Source organism: Paramormyrops kingsleyae, chromosome 22 (assembly GCF_048594095.1).
Source record: "Paramormyrops kingsleyae isolate MSU_618 chromosome 22, PKINGS_0.4, whole genome shotgun sequence".
NCBI classification, from domain to species: domain Eukaryota; kingdom Metazoa; phylum Chordata; class Actinopteri; order Osteoglossiformes; family Mormyridae; genus Paramormyrops; species Paramormyrops kingsleyae.
The window spans coordinates 21,893,549-21,921,319 of record NC_132818.1 but is presented as its reverse complement, the minus strand read 5'-3'; the positions used below and the strand labels follow the sequence as shown (position 1 = coordinate 21,921,319).

The window sequence follows — 27,771 nt, the reverse complement described above, 5'->3', positions numbered from 1 at the left end:
TAACACCGATTCGGTCTTTTCCGGCGCCTTCGACACCACTCGGTATTTGCCGCTCCTGCTGCAGCTCGAGCTGTTGTCAACTCACACTAGCCCACAAATCACTATTTGTTACTTTTGCACTCGTCTAAAGGACTGCCGGGTGTCACGGTCTCATCTGCTGCAAATGCAGGCCATTAAATGCGTGGTTGTCGGCGACGGGTAAGAATGACCACGCCGAGCGCATCGGGGTGCAGATCTTGCGTGCAGTTCAGGCATCTGTTGGAAAACGCAATTGTTGCAAGGGAGATACGGGGCTCTTGTCTAGGCTTGGTGGATGGGTCGAAATCGCAAAGCAGATACTAATACTGAGTGAAAATAAATATTGCTCGCTGGAAATTAATTGAGTCGGTTCTGCCTAGTATTTTACATACATTAATCTTAATAAATTTGTTTTTCGATGATACACGTGAAAATACGAAATCTGCCAGACGCGTTTGTAGCGCATCCTTTTCGGAAGAAACTAAATTGCAATTCATTCATTGTCTTTATAACGAAAAATCGTCTCGTGTATAATATTTACACCATGTCGCTGTGGTACGTTTTGTTATTTTAGGCACGGACATGTCCGTCAAATTGCAGCCGTGCATGAAGAAACGGTATCTGCAGAGTCAAACATCTTATGATGTAATGCTTTTACGCCTACATGGTCCTTATGGCTGATGCACCGCGGAAAAAAAACCCTGGTATCACAGGAATGCATAATTTTTTGCAAAATGCGTGTTTATAAGGTCTCAGCAAATAACAAATTGTTTAGTTGATGCGTGACGTAAAATTATTTTGCCAGCAAAGTGAAAAGGCAGCGTTTCGGTGGACGGCATGCAAGAGCGGGGACGTGGGTTTTTTTATTATGGGCGTGGGGCTTCGGGAGGTAGTGGTGCTGGTGATATGTGGTATTGGGCTTGGACAATACGGTTCAGCATGGCTGTCGTGTGAAATGAAATGTGTAGTGACGGTCAACGTCTGCCAAAATATTAATCCTGCACCCCACGGGTCTAAGTCACAGTTGAGCGCGCCGACTGAATCAATGCCGGCTGGGGAGGCGAGCATCTCACACATACGGAATGACGTCATGTCACTCCTGGGTGTTGCCTGTACTTTGGAGACTCCCAGTTATTGGACATTTTAAAAACTGGCGTAGAAGGTATTTCTTAAAACCAGCACCTCGGTCGAAGTGTGTCGTCATTCGTTCTACTTCGGTTCAAGATAAGGATGTAGAAATTTTACCTTTTCGGGTTTTTTGAATTACCTAATGGCTTTTGAAGGAAAACTTAACTGGCCTTGTTACCCCCCCCCCCCTCCCAAAAAAAAAACAAAAAACCGATAGGGATCATAACTTAAAAAGGACCTGTTCAGTTTGACTTTTGGCATGAAAGACACCATTGAGCAGGACACTTTTTTGCTTGTGCTCCTTGTTTGCTAATACCTTATAATGATACAGAGCTCTGTGTCACCATGACGCCCATGTGTGTGACTTTATGCGGAGGTGCCCGTTTGCCTCTCTCGGAGTCCATGCTTTCTGACCTCTTTTGGTTGATGTGATTCCCAGCAGGCCCTGAAGCTGAATCCATATGTCCATGTCTGGCACGTAATGCTAGCTGGCTAAACGCGACACGAACGTGGGCATTCTGAGCCAGCCTCTAAGGTGCCCCTCTACGAGTCGGCTGCATGTTATTTACAGAAACTTTGCACAGGCAAACACTGTAACATTGTAACCTTGTTTAAGGTTTTGTTTCATTCTACATTAGCAATCTAATGAAGTTGTTGACCATCTGGGCTTGGCCCATAACCAGCAGAAAACAGCTTTGTTGTTATTTAATATTAGAATGACAAAGCAGTAATATCTGCCCCATAGTTAGATTCTTATACCTGTCTACCCCCAGCACTCTTCTGAAAATAGCATCTGAGTTTCTTCTTCGCCTCTTAATGAGTGATATGAAATGGTCAAAGGAGTTTGCCACTAGCTGGCCTGGTGGTTAATGAGCTGCCCAAAGGAGAGAGTCAAAGTGGATCGAACTGTTGGTACCAGAATGGATAAATGGCCCAGGGATCATTCTCTCACTGCCCCTTCTTCCTGTCCTTCAGTGCCGTAGGAAAGACCTGTCTGCTCATCAGCTACACCACCAATGCCTTCCCTGGAGAGTACATCCCCACTGTGTGAGTTCACACACAACACCGACATGACTCTCACTGGGGCTCACGTGTGTGAGGGTTTGATTGAGTAACCTGGGCTCTCTGTCACCTCTCAGGTTCGATAACTACTCCGCCAATGTGATGGTGGATGGAAAACCCGTCAACCTGGGATTGTGGGATACTGCTGGCCAGGAAGACTATGACAGACTCCGCCCCCTCTCCTACCCCCAGACGGTAACCAATCAGCGTCAATGTTTCACGTTTATTTCCCTTTGTTTATGTGCCTAATTTGCCATCCTGTCATCTTTTCAAAATCTGAAGCTCTGTTTTTTGGAAGCTATTGCGCCTTAATCTTGTGCAGTGCTTCACAATGTTGTTTTTTTGTTGATTGTCCAACCATTTGGACAGGTTGGTCCAACTACTTTAAATAATTTGCTCAATGACAATTCCAATCTGGTATTAAATGTCAGTCAAAATGAGGTAATCAGTGCTGTAAATGACTGCATTACATCAGTTTTTTTGAGGGGGGGTGTCCATCTGTTGCCTTGACAGGATGTTTTCCTGATCTGCTTCTCACTGGTGAGCCCCGCCTCCTTTGAGAACGTCAGGGCAAAGGTCAGTCCCACGCCGGGCTCATTCTCTCTTACTGTGGCAGCTCTATAACATAACTATATTTCTACTTAAGGATGCATGAACTTTATTTTTATTGTTTGAATATAAATGTTTGGCATCATATTGTCTTGGTCTTGGATTGAAAAAAGGTGGACATTTTTGGTTAAATGGATTATTGAGATGCTGATATTGTTAAACTTTAAAGTTTGTTATTTTGAAAGCATGCCGTCTGGTAATGACCCGCCCTGCGACTTCCCGACCCACAGTGGTACCCAGAGGTGCGCCACCACTGTCCCAACACCCCCATCATACTGGTGGGCACCAAGCTAGACTTACGGGATGACAAGGATACCATTGAGCGCCTGCGGGACAAGAAGCTGGCCCCCATTACCTACCCCCAGGGCCTGGCAATGGCCCGTGAGATCGGTGAGTCGGGGGGGGGGGGGGGTTGTCGAGTGTAGCCTCCTCCAGGGGTGCGTGTCTCCCGTCACCTGCAGCCAATCTGTCCCACCTAGTGGGAGAGCCTGGGAGGTGACTGTTCTCTAACGGCAGGCAAGCACAAGCTGATTCATCACCTCCAGGCTCAATGGCCAACTGCCAGGAATCTTCTGAATGCGATTGGCTTAAATTCAGCAGGAAGAATCACCAGCTGACGCCAGTTGTCAGAACAAATAAACCTTCAGATGGGTGATCCGTGGTGATGCAGCTGTAGACTAGGGCAGTGGGGGCCACATGAAGCTAAATTAAATATTGGGAGGTACACATCCCTCCCATCACATCCCTCCCATCACATCCCTCCCATCACATCCCCCCTATCGCCCGTAGTTCCGATGGCCCTGGCTGTAGAAAACGAAGCAGATAACTTGACATGTTTTTGTAGCTTAACTGATGTATACAGGAGAAGGGTTTTAGTCAGAACCGATTAAATGTAGTTGTAGAGGAAGCTGATCGAAGGCCCCCGATTGGTGGATTCAGCCCATGTGACCTGGAGTGGCTTTGAACTTAACACTGGCATTGTGTCACAGGTGCAGTGAAGTACCTGGAGTGGCTCTGAGCTTAACACTGGCATTGTGTCACAGGTGCAGTGAAGTACCTGGAGTGGCTCTGAGCTTAACACTGGCATTGTGTCACAGGTGCAGTGAAGTACCTGGAGTGGCTCTGAGCTTAACACTGGCATTGTGTCACAGGTGCAGTGAAGTACCTGGAGTGGCTCTGAGCTTAACACTGGCATTGTGTCACAGGTGCAGTGAAGTACCTGGAGTGGCTCTGAGCTTAACACTGGCATTGTGTCACAGGTGCAGTGAAGTACCTGGAGTGCTCGGCGCTCACGCAGCGGGGGCTCAAGACCGTGTTCGATGAGGCCATCCGTGCCGTGCTCTGCCCCCCACCCATCAAGAAGCGAGGCAAGAAGTGCAGCCTCTTCTAAGGGTCCAGATGGCACCCGGGGGGGGGGGGGGGGGGGGCGACACGCGGACCTCGGGGTGCGGTGGGGGGGGGGGGTACCGCCGCCGCCGCCGCCCCCACTCTACCTACATGGCAACCAGAGCTCGTCGTTTTCTTGGAGAAGTCCAGCCAAGCCGTTCCTATGTCTTACTCATGAGGTGTGTGTGAGTGTGCAAGTGTGTCAGGGGAGGGGGGGGTGCTTAGCAACAAAAGGGGCGGGGACAAACCTGGCCAATTAGACGGCGTCACCGAATTGGGTCCGAGTTTGCCTTAAAATCTATTTCAACCATGAAAAGGCCCTGTTTTCTAAGAAGAGATGCTTTCCAGTCACGCTAAGCTAACCAAAACGTAACGTTTATGTGCCGTCGTGTAAGCCTGGACCCTTTTTCACAACATTTGAAATATAAATGGTAGACAATAGTATAATGTATATGCCGTCCACACCTGACTACTTCATATTCTGTTTTTAAGAGCCGGGGGGGGGGATGAAGATCAACACATCTAGCCATATATCAGGTGTTTTTTTGTCTACAGATTTGTGGATATTTGAAAGATGTAATAATGTTTTCTTTGAGTTTGATGTTTACAGAAACTCACCTGGCATGATTTTATGGTATGGTATTGATTATAGCCATTTTTGGACCTTGGTGTAAAGTATGTGACTAGGTACCATTGACAGTATGCAGATCTCGGGGGACCAGGTAGTGACTGTTCGAACAAATTACCGAAATGGGCCAAAAAAAAAAAAAATCTACTGAACTTGATGTGAGTGGGAGGGGGTTTAAGACGCTACAGGAGAAAATACCCGTGTTTTTTCGTTCCTCCAATTCTGGTAACTTAAGAATGCTTATCCTGCCGTATCCTCTTTTAACATCTCGAATCAGAGGAATCAACCAGTGATGTTTTCGTAAAAGAAAAATGCTAGTCACATTTTTCATTATTGAAGATGATTAATACGTATTTGGGAACTTTTGAGAAGTCGCACCCATGACAAATGGACAGGTGCCAAACTTACGGTAGCCCTAAGACATGCCTCTGAATTGTTAAGGCTGCAGTCCAAATTTTGACAGGAATCCCCACGAATAATTACCGCATGTTCATATTCTCGTATATAGTCGATATATACTTATATCAGTGAGTACAAATTTACAGGCGTACCGCAGCGAAGTGTGTCGTAATGAATTGCCATTGAAGAAATCCGCAGGGTTAGTTCCTGACGTGCAGAGCAAGTACCGCGTAAAAAGCAACTTTTTATTCCACGGTGTTATGGGATTGACCGGGGAAATCCATTCGGTCTTATTTATTTTGGGGTTCCTCAAGATTTATGTTGTTTGCGTCCATGATTGTAAGCCTTTGAAAGTATGGAACAAGGCATGAGTTACTAATACTTTATTTTCGTCTTTCTATTGTTGCCAAAATAAAATCTCACAGTTTATGTTTATAACGAAATTTCAAATGTATGCATTTATCAATAAAATCACGGTGTTGATTTGAAAAGGAAAAGAACTGTTGTGGCATTGGAATTATGTAACTATGATCCTTGTGTTAGGTTGGCTGTATGTGTTTCGTAAACGAGTTCAGCCAGGAAAACTCTGAGACACATGAGTGTAAAGTTATTTGATTGCTGAAAATGTTTAAAATGGTAGTTATTAATTGTGGGGAAACCCGATTGTTTCCCTCTGCTGGCTGACTGCGGTTTTTCAGTTGCGGCGGAGCAGCAGGATGGTGAGCTTCGTCGGAATGGCGACCGAAAAAGACGACTGCCAACATAAGATAGCTCAGGGATCTAAGACTGAGAAATCGTTCTGTAAATTGCATGGGAAGTATGTTGAACCTTTGTACACATGCTACGATTTGAACGATTTCTGAGGAGATTGTCGACGTGCGTTTTCCATTAACATTTCTTTCTCCGTGTATTTGATGTTATGTATGTTCTTTTTATTGCTTATGTCAGAGTACTGTGGGAGGAGAAATTCAATTTTGTATAATAAATATGAATTTACGACTAACCGATTTATGATCGTTATTTAATTGAGTGGTCAACACACGGGCATGTCATAAAAATCGCTGCGATATTTCTTCCACAATTTTTTACTTACGTACACTGGAGGATCTATGTTTAGCTAATTTCAACTATAGGTGCACACAGAAAACTAAATATCTACATAAAAAAAACTACTGACGAGAGGAAGCGGCGCAAAAAAAATTAACCTAAAAACTGAAAATATAATGTGGTTCTCCATTTTACTTTGGTCATCCTAAATTGCCGCGTGTGCACATTTTATACTGCTTATATTAAACACCAAGACGTCGGACTGCACAGCTGGCCGCGTATCGTACGTAACGTTACGTCCCTCCACGTGACCCTGACGTAGGACCCGCCCTCGTGACCCGGATGTATTTGTCCGCCCAGCTGCTTCGCGGAGGAGGAGATGCCTCTGCCCGTGCAGGTCTTTAGCTTTCAGGTACTGATAAACGTGAATGTATCACCACACGGGAGAACAGGCAGACTGGACAGTGTAATATTGTCATGATCACTGAATCTGAGGCTTTCTTGCTGGTTTTCACTGACTCTAAGTAGCTGGTTGCTAGTTTAGCTTTGCTTCGCTAGCTCGGTATCCGGTTAGTTGGGGCCAATGACTCCCGATGTTTGTGCCGACACCAAGTAATAGCTGTGTTAAGTTAATGCGTGCTGTTCATTCGAGGACGATTTCCTTTATTATGGGAGGGCCGCCTTGTTGACTAACTGCTATTTAGATGTGTTGGCAGCAGCCAGAAGTGGCTCAATATCTGTTGACAGGCAGGCAAGCTGTTCTGAGCCATTCATTTAAAATTACCTTGTGCTGTCAAGTTACTTTCTTGAAGGATCGGGATCGCAGGGTGCGATTTTCCTTCCGTAATCGGCAGTGTTATTTGATATTAGATTTGAGAAGCGGTGTTGCAGCAAACAAGGAAAATTGGCTAGGCAGGTAGAAAGCCGATCATGTATATTTTTTTATCTCAGTGCAAAATCCTGAAAAATTAAAAATAAATGATGTTCCGTCCCTTTGATGTAAGATAGCAGAACGACCGATTCTTATTTTGTTGCTCTGCTATAACGTTTTATGCAAAAAATGCTGATGAGCGACATTTTCCACAGTATGTCAGTAACGTAGAACATTGTGCCCGCTTATCGCCTGCTGCCACAATGTTTGTGCTTGTGATAGTGGAGTTGAAGATCTGTTGTCCGTGCATCCTGTGTTTCAGAGGGCTGTGGAGCCCATGCAAGTAGACGCAGACCCACAGGAAGACCAACCGAATGCACCCGATATCAATTATGTGGTGGAGAATCCGACTGTGGTACGAACTGCCCTCCTGTTATCATGCAGTCTGTGTTCAAAAGGATTTTTTGCAGAATAAAATGCCCTGAAACTTTTATGATGAGTTCATAATCAGCCCTGTTGTTTAAGTACCTGGTCTGTAGGGGGCGAGCTCCATCACCGTTTTCCCCTGCTCCAGGATCTGGAGCAGTATGCCTCCTGCTACACCGGACTCATGAGGATCGAGCGGCTGCAATTCATCGCAGACCACTGTCCACAGCTACGCGTGGAGGCACTCAAGATGGCCCTGTCTTTCATCCAAAGGACCTTCAACGTCGACATCTACGAGGAGGTCCACCGCAAGCTCATGGAAGCCACCAGGTACGAGTCTGTCTTCCGAAGATCGAGCCTGATCTGCACAAGAATCGTGTGGACATTTCAGGTCCTGAAAGTAAAAATCCAAACCAGGATTTTGTTTGAACCAACCAGCTCAATATATAGAGGCTCATTCATAGAGTACACAACTGGTTGGTTGAAACAAGATCCTGGACTGGATTTTTACTTTTGGGACATGATTTGTCCCCCTCTGGTAGCGGGTTGTGGTGGTTGCGTGCCTCTCCCCTTGCTTTTTTTCTGCACCTGCCTGTGCTGGGCCATGTTTATCTACTGACTGGCATGAACTTATACTCAGGGAAAGCCAGGGGGTGCCGGACGCGACACCAGAGGGTGCTGTGGAGCCGCCGGTCCTTGACACAGCGTGGGTGGAGTCCACCAGGAAGAAAGCTATGTTAAAGCTGGAGAAGCTGGACACAGACCTGAAAAACTACAAGGGGAACTCGATCAAAGAGAGCATCAGGTATGTGTGCCTTGTCAAACACCCAGTGTATCCAGTGCATCAATGGGCCATGCGTACAGCTGTTCTACAGCCTATTTCTGTAGTCCACTTTCATTCAGGTAGTTAAACTTTATTGATCCCAAGCAGGGAATGCTTGGTCTAGCATGTATGCATTTTAGATATGTAGGTTTGTCAGTCGGCTCACATTGTAAATGTATAGCCATCACTGCCCCCTGCTGTCCATTTCCTGCCGTGCCTCACTCTCCTTCCCTGTCCTGTTCCAGGAGGGGCCACGATGACCTGGGTGATCATTATTTAGACTGTGGTGACCTCAGCAACGCCTTGAAGTGCTACTCCCGGGCCAGGGATTACTGCACCAGTGCCAAGCATGTCATCAACATGTGTCTGAACGTCATCAAGGTGCCATGAGCTGTCTGTGTGTGTGTGTGTGTGTGTGTGTGTATGTGTGTGTGTGTGTGTATATATCCACCAGAGGACAACAGCTTACCCCTCCCCTGCAGGTCAGTGTTTACCTCCAGAACTGGTCCCACGTTCTCAGCTACGTCAGCAAGGCGGAGTCCACGCCAGAGATAGCAGAGGTGAGGCCGTTTTCTCGTTCTCCTTTCATCGGTCAGCAGAGAGGAGAATGACTGTGCGCTTTGCCTGTCTGTCGTTATAGCAACGTGGGGAGCGAGACGGCCAGAACCAAGTGGTCCTAACTAAATTAAAATGTGCCGCAGGTATGTCGCATTGCCGGTCCTGAAATATCGCGCTTCGTCTGTGTGTGTGTGCCATAATGTGGGCATAATGTGGGCATAATTCCTTCCTTAGCATCTAGCTTGTGGTGTAAGCTTGTTCTGCAGGTTTTTGGTCATTTTGCTCTTCTCACCCCCCCCCCCCCAGGACTGGCGGAGCTGGCGTCCCGAAAGTACAAAGCAGCTGCCAAGTGCTTCCTGCTGGCCTCCTTCGAGCACTGCGACTTCCCCGAGGTGAGGCCCGCCGCCCATCATGCCTTGTGTGTGATTATAAACCTTCAGAGTGTGAAAAGGGTCTCTACAGCAAAGGCTTGAATTTTCTGCCATCTCCATTCAGCTTGTGTCACCCAACAACGTGGCGGCGTATGGCGGGATGTGCGCACTGGCCACTTTCGACAGACAGGAGCTGCAGCGCAACGTCATATCCAGCAGGTGGCGTGCGTGTGTCTGCGTGTGTGCGTGTGTCTGCGTGTGTGTCTGCGTGTATCTGCGTGTGTGTGCGTGTCTGAGTGTGTATCTGCGTGTATCTGCGTGTATCTGCGTGTGTCTGCGTGTGTCTGCGTGTGTATCTGCGTGTGTGCGTGTGTCTGAGTGTGTATCTGCGTGTGTCTGTGTGTGTCTCCGTGTGTATCCGTGTGTGTCTGCGTGTGTGCGTGTGTCTGCGTGTGTATCTGCGTGTGTGCGTGTGTCTGAGTGTGTATCTGCGTGTGTCTGTGTGTGTCTCCGTGTGTATCCGTGTGTGTCTGCGTGTGCGCGTGTGTCTGCGCGTGTGTCTGCGCGTGTGTCTGCGCGTGTGTCTGCGTGTGTGTCTGCGTGTCTGCGTGTGTCTGCGTGTGTGTCTGTGTGTGTCTGCGTGTGTCTGCATGTGTGCTCGCCTGCACCTCGGAGGAGAATACGGGCACTTCCTCCTGTATGTTATCTGATGCTTACATGTAACTGTAAGTCACAGGATGGTTTATAGCGCCTCTAGTGGCGGCTTTGTGCATTCCCTGTCATTTCCTGGAGGAGCGTGCTAACCCACACCCGCGAGAGGCCGCGTTCGTCACCGGGCCGGCAGACGCCTCTGGATCTGCGCAGTTAACTGCCTTGGCTTCCTCCTCCCAGCTCCTTCAAGCTATTTTTGGAGCTGGAGCCTCAGGTGCGGGACGTAATCTTCAAGTTTTACGAGTCGAAGTACGCGTGCTGCCTGAAGATGCTGGATGCCATGAAGGTGAGCCATCGCACAAAATGCACAACAGACCAACACCTTTTATGCAGGTCAGCGTTTTCTGAGTTCTCTTTCATGCTGGTTTCTTTGTGGCGCCTTCCGGAAGAGGTTTTCGCCCTGGAATAATGGTGGTTCTTTATTTCAGGAGAACCTTCTCCTTGACGTGTATCTGGCACCTCACGTACGGACACTGTACACGCAGATCAGGAACCGAGCTCTCATACAGGTGTGTGAGCTGGCACACGCGTGTAAGCAGCATGCCTTTGGCGTGTGGACAGATGGTGAGGGTGACGTGCTCTCCGGGTGTCAGTATTTCAGCCCCTACGTGTCGGCGGACATGAACAAGATGGCGCTGGCTTTTAACAGCAGCGTTGGGGCCCTGGAGGACGAGCTGAGCCTGCTGATCCTGGAGGGCCTTATCAACGCACGGATCGACTCCCACAGCAAGGCGAGGAACCGGGAAATGACGCCTTCTCTATGTTTTATGGCAGATGAATGAATGAAGAATGAATGTTACATTTACAAAACACTTTTTTCCAAACTAATGAGGAGCCACTTGAACAACCACCACTGTGTAGCCCCCACCTGGGTGATTCGCCATTCTGCACCAGTACGCTCACCATACAGTAACTAATGCGGTGAAGGACCAGGGGAGAGTTCACCAGTTAGATACGGTTAGGACACCAGGGTACCACCCATACTCCTTTATGACCTCAGTGTTACGTTTCATCTAAGGGACGACAGTGTCCTTATGGTGGTGACGGGGTTTGCCTACCTCTGTGATCCTAGGCGCTATGATGTGAGGGTCACAGAGACCCCAATGATGATTGACAATAAGGACCATGTTACCCCACCCGGATTGGGGAGACTGGGGTCTCGTCTGGAGCCAGGAGGGGGGGGGAGCCCGACAGCGAATGCCTGGTAGCCGGGCCTCCACCCGTGGGGCGGGCGTAGTCCGAAGGGGTAACATGGGTCCGCCCTTCTGTGGGCCCACCACCAGCAGGGGGAGCCGTGGGGGTCGGGTGGCAGTCGAAGGCAGGGGGACTCAGCTAAGGCTGCTGCCCCTGCAACCCGACTGCGGGTGAGCGGCAGAAGATGGATGGATGGATGGATGTATGGATGTTCCCGTCACTGCACCGTGGCATCGGGATCCACACTGACCACAGGCTACTCTGTAGGCCAACCCTACACCTCTTCCAGATATATGTACACACTCTGTTCCGGGGATACTCCGCCTTTAATGGTCCCAAAAATTCAGCCTAACGAAAGTTCAGGGACCACAGATTTGTGTTACTAAGTACATAGACACTCGGAGTGTAAATTCTCATACATAGAAGGATCAGGAAAGTAGATTTCATAGTGTATAGGGAGTTTATAAGGAGCATGGGTGAGTGTGGAGTGTGACTGGTTTCTTCCTTCAAGCTAAAGCACAACTGCAAGGTCGTTTTTGGAGATTCGTAATTCAGGCCCTCGATTGCTGCATTTTTTGCTGGGCAGGCTGTCCCCCCCCCAACCCCCCCCGACCTGCCCCCGATCCTGCTTTTCCCAAATCCTGGGTGGGGCTCCTTCCAGTGCTCTGCCTGCACCGGCTTACCTGTGACGTGTCACGGCAAACAGCCGGTTTCATTGTTCTACACTCTGTGCTCAGATCCTCTATGCCAGGGATGTGGACCAGCGAAGCACGACCTTTGACAGGTCCCTTCAGATGGGCAAGGACTTCCAGCGCAGAGCCAAGGCCACCATCCTGCGCGCCGCCGTGTTGCGCAACCAGATTCACGTCAAGGTGAGGTGGCCAGGAGAACCGGCCCTGGTCGCATTTCCCTGACAGCCAGATGAAAACTTGCGGAAAGTTTCTTGCGCAGTTCTGGAGTATCACAGTACATGCATGTGACTCATCTGTAACATTAAAACTTTTGAATGGTACTTCATGAAGTTGATGGAAATAGATCAAAGTGTAGATTAAGGATTCTACCTGCTTTCCTTTGGGGGGGAGAAACCCCTCAGTGCAGGACCATTAAATCACCTTGAAGTCATAGCAGCCACCTATCAAATGATCATCTCTTTGTGCGTGAGTCCGTGTTTCTGCCCTCATCCTTGCAATCTGCCTCTGCTCTCTTCTAGTCCCCGCCCAGAGAGGGAGGCCAATCGGAGCTCACACCTGCCAACAGCCAAACACAAATGAGCACCAACATGTGAGGGACAGGTCCTGCCACCAGGGGGAGCCACCCATCTCCTCCTCACCACCGCGTCCCCAGCTCTTCAGCAGTGAGGCCCTGGAACATACCACCACATCTACTTTCCATCACCCCCCCCCCCTCACCCCCAGATATACAGTCCCTCCAGTTTTAACGATGCATCGGGTCAACTTTAGAGACATTCCAACATCCACGCGAAACTTCATCCTCCCTCTCTCGATGGTCAGGTGCCGCTATGCCCTGCAAAGCTACCTGTTTATACAAAACTGTATTCAAAAGCCTTCCAAATAAACACCCTGCAGGGATTTCCCTCTTTGCCTGGCGCAAAAAAAAACTGCCCTCAGTCCTTTAAATCTGCCTGGTTGACAAATCAGCTGTGACCTTACTCATGGTTTATGTCACTGCGGACACTTTTCTCTCCATGGCTGAGATTCCTGCTGCACCACCTAGCTACGCGTTTTGTGTTTGTGGAGGTAACTAACTACAGCCAAAGACGCTTAGGACAGAAGATCATGACTCGATGTTTCATCATTCTTGAAGGTTCCACGCATTATCTGTAAAAATTCCTCCGATGACACACACACATCTTCCTTTAGCTGTCACATCTTCTACTTTTATTTCCTAGTCCTGTGATATTAGTGCTTCCCAGCCCCACCCTAAAGGGACCCCCAAAAAATCCATGTTTTTGCTCCCATCCAGTTCCCAGTAGGACTGTCTGGCAGGAAGCTGGGAGGTAGCAAAAATGTGTTACAGCCAGTGGTGGAGGAAGTACTGAAGCTTGTAAGGAAGTACTTAAGTAAAAATACAAATATCCTGCAAAATATGTACTCAAGTAAAAGTAGAAGTGCTACATCGACAATCTTAAGTGAAAGTACTAAGTACTTACTTTTAAATTTACTTTAAAGTATTTTTTTTAAGTAAAAGCACTCACACAATGGTTTGTCTCAACGTCTGGGGTGTGCCATTTTGTAAAAGAATAGTAGATATACTGACTTACGCCTCTACCGATGTTATTGCTCGTAATAATTACAAGCAACTATACAGTATATGTGTATTGGAAGGTTTGGTGTCCTTATTGTGCATGCACTCTGCAATACTGTGTGTACCCTAACTTAGAATTATGTGGATGACAAGTTATCTACTAGGTATTACCCACTAATATACCATTAAGATAAACCAATCAGGACATGATATATCTTTAAATCATTTATGTACTTGCAAAACTATTCAACACATCTGCCATCATTGGAGCTAATAAAGCCACCTGATTGGTAGGAAGTGGCAAACAACGCCAGAACGCAATTGGCTAACTATATATTCATGCAAGATTTTGAGGAAATTGTGTTCATAAAATGTAACGACTAGCAGCATAAATTGTAGAAATGTAGTGGAGTAGAAAGTACAGATAATTGCCAGAAAATGTAATGGATTAAAATAAAAAGTATGCATTATTATTTTTACTTAAGTAAAGTACAGATACGTAAAAATGTACAAATACTTTGTTACATTCCACCACTGGTTACAGCTGGGAACCCAAGAACCGGGTTGGGAAACATTATTACACATTTTTTTAGCCTATTTAGTACCGTATGGGGGCAGGGCTGGACAAATGCGAAAGAATGCGTGTATGAAAAGACCGGCAGTCTATATGACGATAGACCTTATACAGTGGTCCCTCGCTATAACGCCGTTCACCTTTCGCGGCCTCGCAGTTTTGCGGATTTTTTTGGTGCAATTTTGCATGTTTTTTTTTTTCTTTCTTTTTTTTAACAGCGCATTGTGATCTGGGTCCTGATTGGCTGTAGACCATTGTCAATCAATCTCCTCCGTGCCGTGTCTCCTGTACAGTACAGAATGCGTTCAGCTTGTCAAATTTACATAAATCTTCCATCGCTAGCAGTGTGACTGAATTGCTGTACTGTATGTTTGTAAGTTTTCTCCCCAACATAATACTGGACTTATTTTTCTACGAAGGTTTGAACTTTGAGAGTGTTTAAACGAGAGAAAAGTGTGAAAATGTTAATGCATGTTTGAGAAAAGTGTATAACGTGTGTAGTGAGGTGTTTTACAGCCTTAAAACACCTATAATAATTGTAAAAAATAAAGCTGACTAGGCGGATTTCGCCTATTGCGGGTTATTTTTAGAACGTAACTCCCGCGATTAACGAGGGACCACTGTAATATTAAACCTTCATCTTCACCATAACTGAAGGACAGGCAGGATAAAAGCGACAGATTATGAAAAGTGCCGGCTTACGGAAAAGAAACATGGAGAGGTGTGAATGGGTTCAGTGCTGATGTCCCACCGCTGTGAGGAAGCTTTACATTTCACTGGAAAGAATGACAGCAGTGACCCATGTAACAGGATCTAACAGAAATGTCAACACTGATAGGGGGGTGCCGTGCAGTTTACTCAGCAAAGGCACTCAGTAGGTTGTGTTCAACAAATCTTACAAAGAGACTCGCCCCCATGACCACTGCCGTTTCGCTGATTAGATCAGAGCGGCTGGTGGAGACGCTGAGCGGGTCCACGTGACCACTCTGCCGTTACGCTGATTAGATCTCAGCGGCTGGTGGAGACGCTGTGCGGGTCCCACGTGACCACTCTGCCGTTACGCTGATTAGATTAGATCAGAGCGGCTGGTGGAGACGCTGAACGAGCCAGCACAGTGGTGTAGTGGTTAGCACTGCTGTCTCCCGTCCCTGCGACCTGGGTTCAAGTCTCTGCCAGGGTTCCTGTGGTAAGGTGAAATGGAGTTGTGTGTGTGTGTGTACTGTGCAGTGCAAGTGTGTGTGTACTCTGCAGTGCAAGGTGCAGTGCAGTGCAGTGTAGGGGTGTGTGTACTGTGCAAGTGTGTGTACTGTGCAAGATGGACAGATGGACACGGCAAGATGGACAGATGACACTGCCCCAATTACAGAAAAAAGTTGTTTTTTTTTACTTTATGGGGAAATTTTTACTCCCTGGGGGATTCTCTCTTGCTTCCCCCACCTTCCTTCCAAGCTGGTCACACAGGGCGTTTTTACTCTCTGGGGGGAATTCTCTCTTTTGCTTCCACCAGCTTCCTTCCAAGCAGCCACCCAAGTAGGTGGGGGTGATGTGCCAAGGTCAGGCTTGAACCAGCGACCTCCTGATCACAAGCACAGCGGCTTAACCCACTGAGCCACATGCTGCCCATGTCAGATTCTACTGTGATTTGAAAATAAGTATTTAAAAAGAAATCAACACCTTACTCCCCCTAGGGGCAAACCAGAAAAGGAAAGCAAAGCAGAGTCTGCGCCCCTTTAAGGAGAAGGGTTCCGCCTCCACTAGAGCGACGGAAACACGTGATCTCCACAAGCGAATCCGTGGTCTGTACTACGAAGCAGGGTAACTGGCTTATCGGGGTAACTTTGCGAGTAACTTGATGACCTGTGGTGTAACTTCGCGATTAACCCGTACTACGAAAGGTGGGTATGTTTTAGTGGAGACATGTTGCTATGGCAATTTACGCTAAGTCTCAAAACTGCTCCGAGCAGTTTTTGTTCTTGGTTAAGTCGAGGTTTCCGCGTAAGCCAGCCCTATATGAGCACCGCCTCTCCCACTACAATTTCTCTGAAGACAATGCCGGCGTACCTGGATGATCCGTACGACATGAGTCTATACGTTTGATAAGAATAGTACACTTGTATGATTTATCAGTTTCCTTTGTGAAATACTTTGCGAATTCCATCTCGGCCAATTTGTGTAACAGTCTTGATAATTGTACAGATGAATTCTGGGTAGATTTGGGCACGCCTCGGAATTGTAGTGTGAACGGTATCGGAGCGAAATTGGAGCGAGACAAAGCGACCGCTCCAGCCTTAATTAGAAAACCCGCTCCGAGCTCTGACCAAATTCCGCCCGCTCCGCTCCTCGCTCACGCTCCGCTCCGCTCACATGCTCTGCTAGGAACCTGTCACCGCGGTTAAGTTAGCCTCATATTCCATATTCAGTTTTCTGGCATTAATATCTTTATGGAAGTAAGGTGGGCGTATTTAATGACAGAATTGTGATGTCGATTACGCAGACATCGATGCACACCGATTATTTTTCCGCTTCAAAACATTTTGTGATTTGTGCCAAATCATGTCAATAGCTAATAAAATAGGTCCTTTAAGCTGAAATGACATATGGTGGTTTAGTATTTTGGGCTCATGGCGACTGTTGCACACCCCGTTGTTTCCCAGATTGCTTTACATGCGACACCTAATTATTTTACCTGTTTATACCTGTTTTATTATTGACTACCGATAATGAAAGAAAAAAATATTGTTCATATCGCTTCACCTCTGTCACGACCATTCATACGGATTGTATATACCTCAGCCTTAATGTCAAAGTAGTACGCGGCAGCGTTGTATTTACTCTTTCCAGTAATATTAATTACAAGGCGGTTGTATCTAATGGTGCGTTCGATTATTTCTCTCCAAGTCGGAACTCGGATGAAAACGTCACGATACGTCACGAAAAACATCACTTCCCGTCGGAAACACGCCCCTTTTATGACGTTGAAGTCGGAGAAGATTTTGTTGCCCGAGTTGCCCTTGTGACGTAATTTCAACATGGCGACTTGGTTTGTTTGTAGTTTATTTACTGTTCGAAAAAAGAATATCGCTATGAATGTACTAAAATATTTTATAAAGCTTTTAATGTGGTTTGACTAGTTCGTGTTTCTTGTTTGTCTCTCGGAAAAATCTAAATTTCTCCATTTTCTTCATTTGGAAAACTCCAAATCTGCTAAAATATAAAGCAACAACACACAGCAACGTGTTCATGGAGGCAGCCATGTTTGTTCCGAGATGTGGGTAGCTCGAACGGGAGATTGTCGGACGTGATGTCACTCAACTCGGAATTTCCGAGTTCCGAGAGAAAAACGAACGCACCATTACTGTACCCTAATGCCAGGTCTAGCAAACGTAGTACGGCGTCCTGAAATAAACCTCTTATGACAGCTATACGCAGCTAATCTATTCCTTCCAAATAATAACTTGTGCGCACAAGACAAATATTTATAAATTTATTTATAATTTTATAAATATTTTTTATTTTTCAGTAGACAGTCAGTCTTAGCTTAAGTAACCAATTTAAAGCTAAATTTGGAGAAAAAAAACCACCGGTCGAATGCTACCGTTGTTGCTTGTTCTACCCACTTTTTTATTTCGACAAAGCTAAACACCCTCCCACTGACAAATCCAGGCTGTGCGTGGAGATCATGTGATATCTGGTACTGCCTCCATGGCGTAAGTTTGCATAACGTCATGTCCGGACTTACTTGTGGAGATCACGTGTTTCCGTCCCTGTAGTGGAGCTCCTCCTGGTGGAGATCTGCAGCCAGATGCTCTTGCCTTTAAGGACACCCCTTTATGGTCACCCACTTTCCTTTTCCAGCTACTCTGGAATAGTCTCATGTTGAAACATCTTATCGCCATAGTCGCCCAGGACAGAGCACTGAAACTGTCGGAATTAATTTCAACACAAATCTGGAGTAACGAGCTGAAGATGCTTACCTAAAGAGCTTTCATGAACACTAATCCCATGTAGAAAAGATCACAAATTTATCTTGCATGCATCACTGTAATCCCAACATTAACAGAATCCCGCCATGACACCCACCATGCCACACTCTTACCTACAGGCTACAAGTCCTGTGTCATGTCGGAGGTAGCACCCCTTGGTTCCATAGTGCATGTTCTGTTATGCCCCCCAGACACACCCCAAGCTCACAAAATCCAAATCCCACCCAGGTTAAGTGGGTTCAGGGTAGGTGACCAAAGGATGGCAGAAAGACCGAATCATTTACAGAAAGGCATCGGTCTCTCTCACATTCACCATTCAAGATAAAGCATTGCTTTTAGACCAGGGTTATTCAACTCACGGTCCTCAAGGTCCGAGCACTGCTGGTTTTCCAGCCTTCCTTTACCTGTCAGTCAGGTGTGAAGCCTCGGACCAATCAGAATCAGTAATTATTAAACAACTACCTGGGAGAACTGAAAACACGGCCTGGATTTGGAATCGAGGTCCAGAGTTGAAGAGCCCTGCTCTAGACAGAAGCCACAGCCCAGAAAATACTGAAGGTCATCAAATGACCTTGTTTTAGGTCTAAAGCAACAAGTCCTCAGTGATCTTCTTCCAAGGATCGTGTTTCACCAGAGTGCCACCCAGGACTCCACCCGGATGGTGTCATTTCTACACCTCCCGGATATCGGCCCCTTTGCTCTCTCCACGGCCCGGCTCCCGTCCCGCCGGTCTAGCAGGAAACATCACCAGCTTCAGGTTGCGTAAGCAGTTTGTCAGGCAGGACCAGTGCTGGTTTACACAACCCCACTGTGCATATGAGCCTAGGCTCATGTAAATACAGGTGTGACAAGATCCTCTTTGTTAAAGAGGTCACTATCAAACATCTCAAATGCCACCCTGGGCCAGCCTGTAGCATACTCTTCAGCTGTGGACGACGGTAAACTGTACAGTGAAATACAGTCAGTCAAAAACATACAAGTACTTATTAATTTATTTACACAATTTTAAGTACACAAATACAGTGGTGATACAAATGGGGGGAGGGGTGGGTGGGAATAAAAACCTTAACAGGGCTGTAAGTAGGGGGGTATAGCTACACTACAGGCAGTGGATTGGGCTATCAGAGCAGAGGCTGAGGACCTAGAGGGCGGTGGATTGGGCTATCAGAGCAGAGGCCAAGGACCTAAAGGGCAGTGGATTGGGCTATCAGAGCAGAGGCCGAGGACCTAGAGGGCGGTGGATTGGGCTATCAGAGCAGAGGCCGAGGACCTAGAGGGCAGTGGATTGGGCCATCAGAGCAGAGGCCGAGGACCTAGAGGGCGGGACATATGCGGGAAACGCCCTGGACCTGGCTGCGGGCTGGTCTTCTGCCCCCTAGAGATGAAGCTCAGGCTTCCACGGTCGGGGGGGCATGACAAGGACAAACTGTTCCTGGACATGTGCTACAGGAGGACAAAAAAAAAAAAAGGCCCGCAGCGTACAGGCTGTATTCATCCTCACAGAAGTTTTACAAACCCCCTGGGGACAAAATGGGGGGGTGGGGGGGGGGGTTCTTCCAATTTGCCAAAAAAATAAATAATAATAAAAAAAAGCTAACCACCTGCTTATCTGCTAAACCCTTTGTGGTGGGTAACGTCAAATTGGAAAAGTCTATAGACCAAACACGCACGCACACTAAAACTGTACTCTGATATCGTTCATCACATCCTGGGTACAACAAAGACTCAACTTCCACAACTCCCTTACCCCCCCCCCCCCCGCCCCACCCACCCACCGAAACCAATCAGCACGCGGTACAGACAGGCTGGCTGGTTGCCAGGTCATCCTGAGGAACTCAGCCCAACTTGAAGGGTGCTTGTGAACCTCATAAAGGTCCCTTGATTGAAGTGGGATTCCATTTCAGGTGAACACGACACCAGGACTCCTTTGACGACCTGAAGGGGGAGCTCTCCTCCACCTCCTACTGTCACGTGGGCAGGCAGAACCTCAGAAGTGATCCAAGAACGTCTTTTGGCTACCGGTCCATAAACTTTCCCCCGCCCAGCCCCAAGAAAAGGCCACAGCCCGCGGGGACCTGCGGCACATTTTGTGTTGTGACCTAAACGGCAGGTCAATAAAATGCTACAAGCCCACATGACACCGCAAGGGGTGAAACGCCTTAATGAGTCGCGGTGCGAGAACAATGGTGAACCGGCCCGAGAGAAAACACGCGTATAAAAGGCCATAAAACGGGCAGCCCTTAGAGCCAGCCCCCCCCGGCAAAGCCCAGACTGTCACTGTGCTACTGCGTCAGTTTGACATCGTTTTCCTTACCAGCCCACATTGCATCAGAAGGAGGGACAACGAACAGTCTACGGAGGTTCACAAGAGACAAAAACAGAACTAAAATCAAATAGTCCAGGAGGGTCTTGGGGGGGGGGGGGGGGGTGTTGGGGGAGGTGCCTGGTCGCAGACTGCCAAGACGGCAAAGGCAACTTTGGCTGAGGAAGGGGGTTGGGAACTGTTGTGGTGCCGGTGTCACATACATCAACATTTCCATCTCCACAAAAAGGCTTTAACAATCTGGCGGTTGCTTAATCTCAAGTTTAAAAAAAGAAAGGGAGGGGGATAAAAAGTGATCTCTTCCAGGGATCGATGTTCCGTAGCCATCAAAGGCGTTTTGGCGACTGGTACGGCACTGCTGGGCGTGAGTCACGTGTTGGTCGTCCCCCTGGGTGCTGCGGGGCGGGGCCTTCACCGCGGCACGGCAGACGGGAGGCCGCTGGGCGTCATGCAGCTCAGGATCTGTGGGGAGGGTTGTGGCTGTCAGGGCTGTCACCCCTGTTTTTAACAGTACACCCCCCTAAAAACCCCTAATAACCTATTATAACCAAGGGAGCATAGAGAGGGAGTGAATGGACAGAGAGACTAATTGAGAGAGAAAGACAGAGGGGTACGTGAGGGAGACAAAGAGATAAAGAAAGAGTGAGAAAAAAGTAGAGGGACAGAAAGAGAGAGACAAAGAGGAGCGGGCAGAGTGGCACCTGGGACGTGGAGACTCGCGAGGCGTCCTGCCGGCCGGTCAGGTCTGAGGACGACACGTTGACAGGGGCACCGCGGTGCAGCCTCATGCTTACCTTCCTCTCACGCTCCACGCCAGAGACGGCCCGTGGAGACGTGTTGGCTGCTGTCAGGGGCGAGACGCCAGTCAGTCGGGTGGCAGGAAACTCGAGAGAGACACGCGGGACCTGATGGAAACTCACCGGTGTGGGAGGTGGGCGTGAGTGGTGCGCCGGGAGCGCCGTCCTGCGCCCCCCTGGGCCTGGCAGAGGGCATTCCCCGTGCCACGGGGTTACGGGCGAGACGCAGCCGCTCCTCCCGGTCCCTGCGCTCCCTCTCCGCATCCTCAGCCGCGCGGTTGGCACCCTGATGGAGACAGGGAGGGATCAGCCTAGCCCGGCACAGCTAGCCAGCTGTACACAAAGACATTTCAATTGGAGAAGTAATTTGGAGCTGAATAAACTGAAGGGATGTGAAAGGAATGTTAAAATGTCACTTAAAGCAGGTGACCTGACCCCCCCCCCCCACCACCACCTCGGCCTAAAAACCAGGGTGTTGTAAAGTGTCTCCCCGCCAGGCAGCACACCAATGACAAGCCTACAGATGAACATTAATACGCTTATCCAGCCTGCCAAGCAGCAGAGGTGCCCATTACGGGGTCTGCTAAGGCAACGCAGACAGCTAAAGGCGTTAAGCTATCAAGCTTCCTCCAGCATGTAGAGCTGTTTACAGGTGACAGGGACCCTTCATTTCCATTGGACGGAATTAGAACCACACCCGGTGTATTAGGTGGTCAGCAAACAGCATGCGGGCATGAACCTCAGGAAAGGCGGCCAGCTGATTTTCAAGACCATTCCGACAAGTGTAGGGTGTCCACAAAGTGCAGAGACGGAGAGAGACAGAGTGAGACAGAGAAAGAGTGGATGGTTCTCCTCTATGCCAACTGCTCAGAAATAAATAGAACCAATATATGAGGAATAAGGAAACCAAATCCCAAAATCGTCAGGACCTTAGCTGGCGCTGAGCGGAAGAGAGCAGCAGAGGCTCCAAGCCCGGCCCCCCAACCACCCTCCCGCAGTGCCCTCCAATGGCCGAGGTAAGAGGGGCAGCACTCACAAACTTAAGCATGTTCCAGTCGAAGACGTAGTCGTAGGAGAAGCCCTGGCGATGAAACAGGTTTCTGAAGAGCTGCCTCAGGTAGGAGTAGTCGGGCTTGTCGTCGAAACGCAGTGAGCGGCAGAAGTTCAAGTATGTGGAGAACTCAGCTGTAGATGCAGAGAGCGAGCGTGTGAGCAGAGGGAGACAAGGGAGAGAATGTCCTCTGCCGCTATCCCCCATGAACCAGGGCTCACACACTCACAGGGGTAGCCCTTGCAGAGCACCTCGATGGGGGTGGACATCTTCTTCTCGCTGATGCGCTCGTACTTCTGCCTCTTGGTGGCGGCCTTGAGGCCCTGCCAGGGCAGCGAGCCCAAGTTAAAGTACATCAGCACATAGCCCAGGGACTCCAGATCGTCACGCCGGGACTGTTCTGGGAGGGGGAGAAGACAAGGACCTGTAATTTTAGGCTGCTCACTCATAGCCCACCAGCTGCACCTTCACAGAAGCAAAGAGCACGTGACTGTGGGTCTTTATGAGAAGGTGAAGGGAGAGACTCTCCCTCAGGATGAGGTGAGCTGCCTGCAAACTCACTGCCAGATGCAGCTTCACACCTCCCAAAAGCGGTAATCGGCAGGCAGGATGGTGCCTCTTACCGATGCCCAGGTGCGTGTTGATGGAGGCGTAGCGCGCCGTGCCCGTCAGGTTCTTGTTCTCGCGGTAGGGGATGTGCTGGTGGGTGCGAGCGTCGCGGTACTTCTTGGCCAGGCCGAAGTCAATGATGTAGACCAGGTTGCCCTTCTTCCCCAGGCCCATGAGGAAGTTATCCGGCTTCACGTCCCGGTGGATGAAGTTCTTGGAGTGGATGTACTCGATGCGGCTGATCTGTGAGAGAGCGAGGGCAACAGGTGTGTTAAGAGGGGAGAGGAACTCTGGGGGGAGGCGTGAGATGGTAAGGAGAAGCGACGAGGGCCAGCCGCTCTCACCATCTGGTCGGCCAGCAGCAGCACGGTCTTCAGACTGAACTTGCGGGAGCAGAAGTTGAAGAGGTCTTCCAGGCTGGGCCCGAGGAGCTCCATGACCATCACGTTGTAGTCGCCCTCGGCTCCGCACCACTTGATGGTAGGAATGCCCACTGCAAATGAGGGAGAGTATGGAAAGTTCCAGAAAATACATATCTGCTCTGAAACCTCAATCCAGCAAGGTGTGAAACTATAATAATAATAATAATAATAATAATAATAATAATAATAAGCAGAATCATCATCCAACCGAACAAATAGACAAAGGGACTCAGAAAACACACCAGGTGACATTTCCATTGGCTCAACAAAGCCAAAGGGATTCTGGTGCTTCCAGAGCACAGCTCTGACGTCACAAGACATTGATGAGCAACCGACTTTGCTTAGAAGCAAAACCAGTTCTGATGGGAGGGGAAATTTACTATGGCTACCAGTGGAAGTACCAACAAGGAGACTGGGGTCTTTCTGCAGATGAAGTGGGCGGCTTAGACAGAATCGGTGCACAGCTGAGCAGAAATATCACCTGGGCAACCAAAAAGAGCCACACACGCAGTCTCACGTCATGCTAAGAATGCAATATAACTAATAGGGCAAACAACGAAAACAAAATGAAATGCTATCAAATTATATTGTAACATCAAACTAGTTCACGTGGAGTGGAAATGCTAAGCGAAAATGTGAAAATGCTTGTGTCCCCGTGCAAATGTCGCCGTGCACCATACCTCCCCCCTGCATCATCTTGTAGATCTTGCTCTCGATGTGAAGCTGAGGGTGTTTGGTTTTCACACATTCCAGCTTGATGGCCACCTCTTCCCCCACAGAAATGTCAGTACCTGCAGAGAGGGGGGAGGGGAAAGGGGGCCTTTGCGTCAGGGAGCTCATCCTGCCTGCCGCTGCCTCCCTCCTTTTAGGCGGCTCCTCTGGAGCCGACGGACTATTTTCTACCATAAGACGTCAAATTCCAGAGAAAAGCCAGAGTGACATTCAGGATGCCCTGCACGAATACATTGGAATCATCTAGGTGTAAAAATTATGGACCAAGTAAGTGATCTCCAGATCCATTTCTAAAAGACTTCGCTGCTTCATTTCCAATATCACAAGATAAGGATCCTCATCCACTAATGCACACACCTGCGCCCGTCCTGACAAGACTAGTGACCATGCAACTGCGATATCCTCTGAAAGGAGCAGGATGACCATGTAGACGTTCAAATCATCTGCTCTTTGGGTGGTGGGGTGCAGGCTTGATGGCCCCCCCCCCCCCTCCTCCAAAGCAGACAGACCTATTGCACCACAGTGGCTGAGTCGCTGAGAAAATTACAGCCTGATAACCACTGTAACTGAGACTCAGCACTTGGCCACCCCCCAGCAAACAGACTGTCCGGCACCACACGTGACGGTCAGGATCGCCCACTTTTGTCACGTTTCTTAGGAGCTGGGGCGAGGCGCGTCTGCTCGACAAATGCGTCCGAACATGGAGTGACAGCGAAAGGGAGGCGCGATGCCCCCAGGTTACCGTCTCCAGGTTACCGTCTGCAGGGGCGCCCAAAACAGCATTCCACCTACACCCCGCTCTCCGCCTCGTACTCTGCCGCAGAACTGATGACAAGCAATCATGTCCGCTAAAGTTAACTTCGGGCTGGACACGTACACGTGCAAGTCGGATGGTATGAAGACGGTCAAGAAAAACAAATAGCGGCCAAACTTGTGACAGCGAAGTTCTATCAATGTCTGGAGATCTTTCTAGAGGACTGCGTACCGACAGCCTCTGAGTCTTCTACCAACTTGTGATATGGCTGTTAACTGTTGCAGTTTATATTTCAACCAATCACCGTTCCTGAAATATTACTACTGTCAAAACAAAACCCAACAACCCCATCTGCACTGCACAACCACGATAACTAGGCTCTCTTGGACTCAGTTCCCATCATGAGTACTTAATCCCGTCATGAGTACTTAATGAGTAACTTTTCTCACAGATGACCTTTAAAACAGATCAGTGTCTCCCAACCTAAGTGCTTCCTCTGTGGGAAATTCGGTGCAGCTGTTTATCATAACGCTCTGCCTTGGGGCCTCTTAAAGCCAAACTGCATGAGCCAACATTACATCATAGGAACTTTGTAATGGGGGCCTTCGTCTGAGGGGATGGAGCCAAACATGTGGAGAAACAGACGAGCGGGTAGCTCACGCAAGGCGCTGTGCCATGATCTCTCGTGCGATGGATTCCTAAGCAGCTAGTACCGCAAGGACAGGTATACGTTTTACCAAAAATCCCTATACACAGAGCTGTTGATGTTTCATAACCAATCCATTAATTGGGCACCGACTTAACGAGTAAGACAGACAATGGAAGATGATAAAATATTATGTTAAGTGTCTCATTCAAGGACACCATGAGCAAGGAGATCCGAACGAGAAACTTCCGGAAAACTTTTGGTCACGAGCTGGCTTCTTTCATCACCATGACAACCATTGTTCAAGTCAACTGTCACTCACACTGTCAAGGAAAAATAATTACAACGATTAAACATGACAGCTTCGGGCAAAAGCCGAATAATACAATTCAAAAAGGAAATTAATGCAGGAACCCAGCCCCTAGTGAAGCACACATGAATCCAGATCTTGCCTCCCATCACCATAACAAATCAGGCAGGCCCGGCACCGTCCGCAAGCATCGGCCTAACTGGTAATCCAGGAAACACTCCCTGTCACGCAAACGTACGCAAACGTGCGCAAACACAGCGAAACCGAGACACCGAGTTGAGCAACTTCTCCCAACGTTCGTAATCGTTACATAATGTAAGAAATCCCTCTGCCAACAGGGACAGCAGCTTCACGCAGGCTGCGCGCTGTCACCAAACAGAAGGCAACCGAGTGCTACCGAAGTATCCGCTCAAAGGGTGACATAACGGACACACTGTATACTCCCCATTTCCATTCATTATAAAGGGCAACCATCGTAACTGCGAGCGCTTGAAGCCGGACATTTCAACCAACCAAGCGCTGGCTCATTACTAAGAAGCCTGGGCTTCGACATTTGGGGGGATGGGGGCTCACAGAACCGCAAACGGGATAATTATCTGGAACAAAGTCAACCTGAAGAGGAGCAGCCTGAAACCGGGCGCAGCGTCCCCCGCTGGCTAACAAGGGCTGTCCGCAAATAGAAACATGAGGGCTTTGCCCTTAAGACGTCTTCCTCATCACTTTTAATCGAATTAATCAAATGTGACCAGACACCATCTTGTAGTTTTTTTTGTAGTTTTGGATCGAAAGCTTCACAGCACAATGCAACGCAAGAAACACAATGATCAATAGCCAAGCACAACCGAAGCCAGTACAAATCCATAAATTACAGTACGTACGGTTACCTGCCAGTGGAAACACAGACAGGCATACAGGTTAAGCTAAATCAAAGAGCAACAGACAAACTGGCATTATTACACCAATCACACGATCCGAAATGAATCCATAAAGCTGAACACCACCCATCCGACTATGGTGTCCAGCATCGTCAGAGTACAATGTGTCAAAAGGATTCACTCACTGTCCGCCGTGCCATGGTAAAAAGATAGGAATTAAAATAAAGCAGTGTCGGTTTAACACGGTCCGATTCGACATACGTTGGAACCGTCGCTGTTTTCCCCGGTGCTGGACGGATTTACACCGTCGACACCAACTCAGCCCCTCACTTTTAACACAACTGATTAACGTCAACAACAAAAAAAAGACACAAAAACACCGAAACCCATGTAATTAAAAAGACATTGAAACACGGCCCGCCTTTATAAACACAGGACTGACACGAAGGCGTAAAGCGGACAGCTGGTTCACACTAACAGGTCTGACAAGGGTTAGACTGGCATATTTACTACGGTGGAAAAAACTCTCTGTCGACAACTATGGAGCTACATAGTACATTTTTATTTAATTGAAATGGCGTAGATACTCACCCAAATAAATATCCCCAAAAGATCCACTTCCAATTTTTCTTCCAAGTCTATATCTGTTTCCGACTCTCAGATCCATGACTAAATATTAGATAGCTAGCAAAATAGCTAGCTGCCTACCTCTAAATTTCGAAATGACAATAGAATTTGTTAATTTTATCCACCAGCTAAATTAATCGCCGAAACTCTCAATTTCCACAGAAAGCTTTTCTCTGCTTCAAAATAAACTCTTCCTTCCGTCACCATCCGATTTTCACCATTCCTTTTTTAACACATATGATATCGGAACGCCACAATATGGAGCTCGTTTGAAAGCTTGAAGTATGAAGATTATGCTCCTTCTGTTCTGCGTGACATCTCCCACGACTCCGGGAAGGATGGACTCGGATTTCGGTGACTGACTCCGCCACCAAACCTACAACCGCCTAACAATCTGACTGTCAACTAGCCCTTTCCCTCATACCGTGAGACGGTCTGCCGTGTTCCGGTGACGCCACTTCCGCTGGTGACGAAACGTCGAAATGAACGGGTGAGTCTGGGCCAATTGACGCGCTGCATAGGGCATGTCAGGGCAGGCTTCCACCGGTCTGAGCAACCCTGTTCAGGCACTG

At 48.3% G+C, this 27,771-nt stretch overlaps 3 protein-coding genes across 5 annotated transcripts; 2 read left to right on the top strand and 1 right to left on the bottom strand.

Moving 5' to 3' along the window:
* Window positions 1–33: 33 nt before the first annotated feature.
* rac3a (Rac family small GTPase 3a) lies at window positions 34–4,223 on the top strand. 2 transcript variants are annotated; one of them, XM_072705059.1, is made up of 6 exons: window positions 34–198; window positions 2,122–2,193; window positions 2,286–2,403; window positions 2,722–2,784; window positions 3,048–3,207; window positions 4,077–4,223. In XM_072705059.1, the coding sequence occupies exons 1-6, from the start codon at window positions 164–166 to the stop codon at window positions 4,205–4,207; spliced, it is 579 nt and encodes a 192-aa protein (XP_072561160.1). In that variant the 5' UTR covers window positions 34–163; the 3' UTR covers window positions 4,208–4,223. The 2 variants fall into 2 exon arrangements, with proteins under 2 accessions (XP_072561160.1, XP_023692728.1); XM_023836960.2 differs by lacking the exon at window positions 4,077–4,223 and adding an exon at window positions 3,807–3,850.
* Window positions 4,224–6,579: 2,356 nt separating this feature from the next.
* On the top strand, window positions 6,580–12,831 carry gps1 (G protein pathway suppressor 1). The gene is made up of 14 exons (XM_023836959.1): window positions 6,580–6,689; window positions 7,471–7,563; window positions 7,723–7,904; window positions 8,215–8,379; window positions 8,643–8,778; window positions 8,880–8,957; window positions 9,038–9,098; window positions 9,262–9,347; window positions 9,451–9,545; window positions 10,218–10,323; window positions 10,466–10,546; window positions 10,631–10,768; window positions 11,969–12,103; window positions 12,442–12,831. Exons 1-14 carry the CDS (start codon window positions 6,657–6,659, stop codon window positions 12,514–12,516), a joined length of 1,464 nt encoding a protein of 487 aa, XP_023692727.1. The 5' UTR covers window positions 6,580–6,656; the 3' UTR covers window positions 12,517–12,831.
* A 6,196-nt stretch (window positions 12,832–19,027) lies between these two features.
* Window positions 19,028–27,673, bottom strand: LOC111856743 (casein kinase I). Of its 2 annotated transcripts, none has more exons than XM_023836946.2 (9): window positions 27,164–27,673; window positions 23,936–24,046; window positions 23,178–23,326; window positions 22,848–23,076; window positions 22,454–22,624; window positions 22,210–22,358; window positions 21,297–21,459; window positions 21,078–21,217; window positions 19,028–20,838 (listed from the first exon to the last, which is right to left on the bottom strand). In XM_023836946.2, exons 1-9 carry the CDS (start codon window positions 27,237–27,239, stop codon window positions 20,788–20,790), a joined length of 1,239 nt encoding a protein of 412 aa, XP_023692714.1. In that variant the 5' UTR covers window positions 27,240–27,673; the 3' UTR covers window positions 19,028–20,787. The 2 variants fall into 2 exon arrangements, with proteins under 2 accessions (XP_023692714.1, XP_023692713.1); XM_023836945.2 differs by having other exon boundaries at window positions 21,078–21,220; window positions 27,164–27,672.
* Window positions 27,674–27,771: the final 98 nt, after the last annotated feature.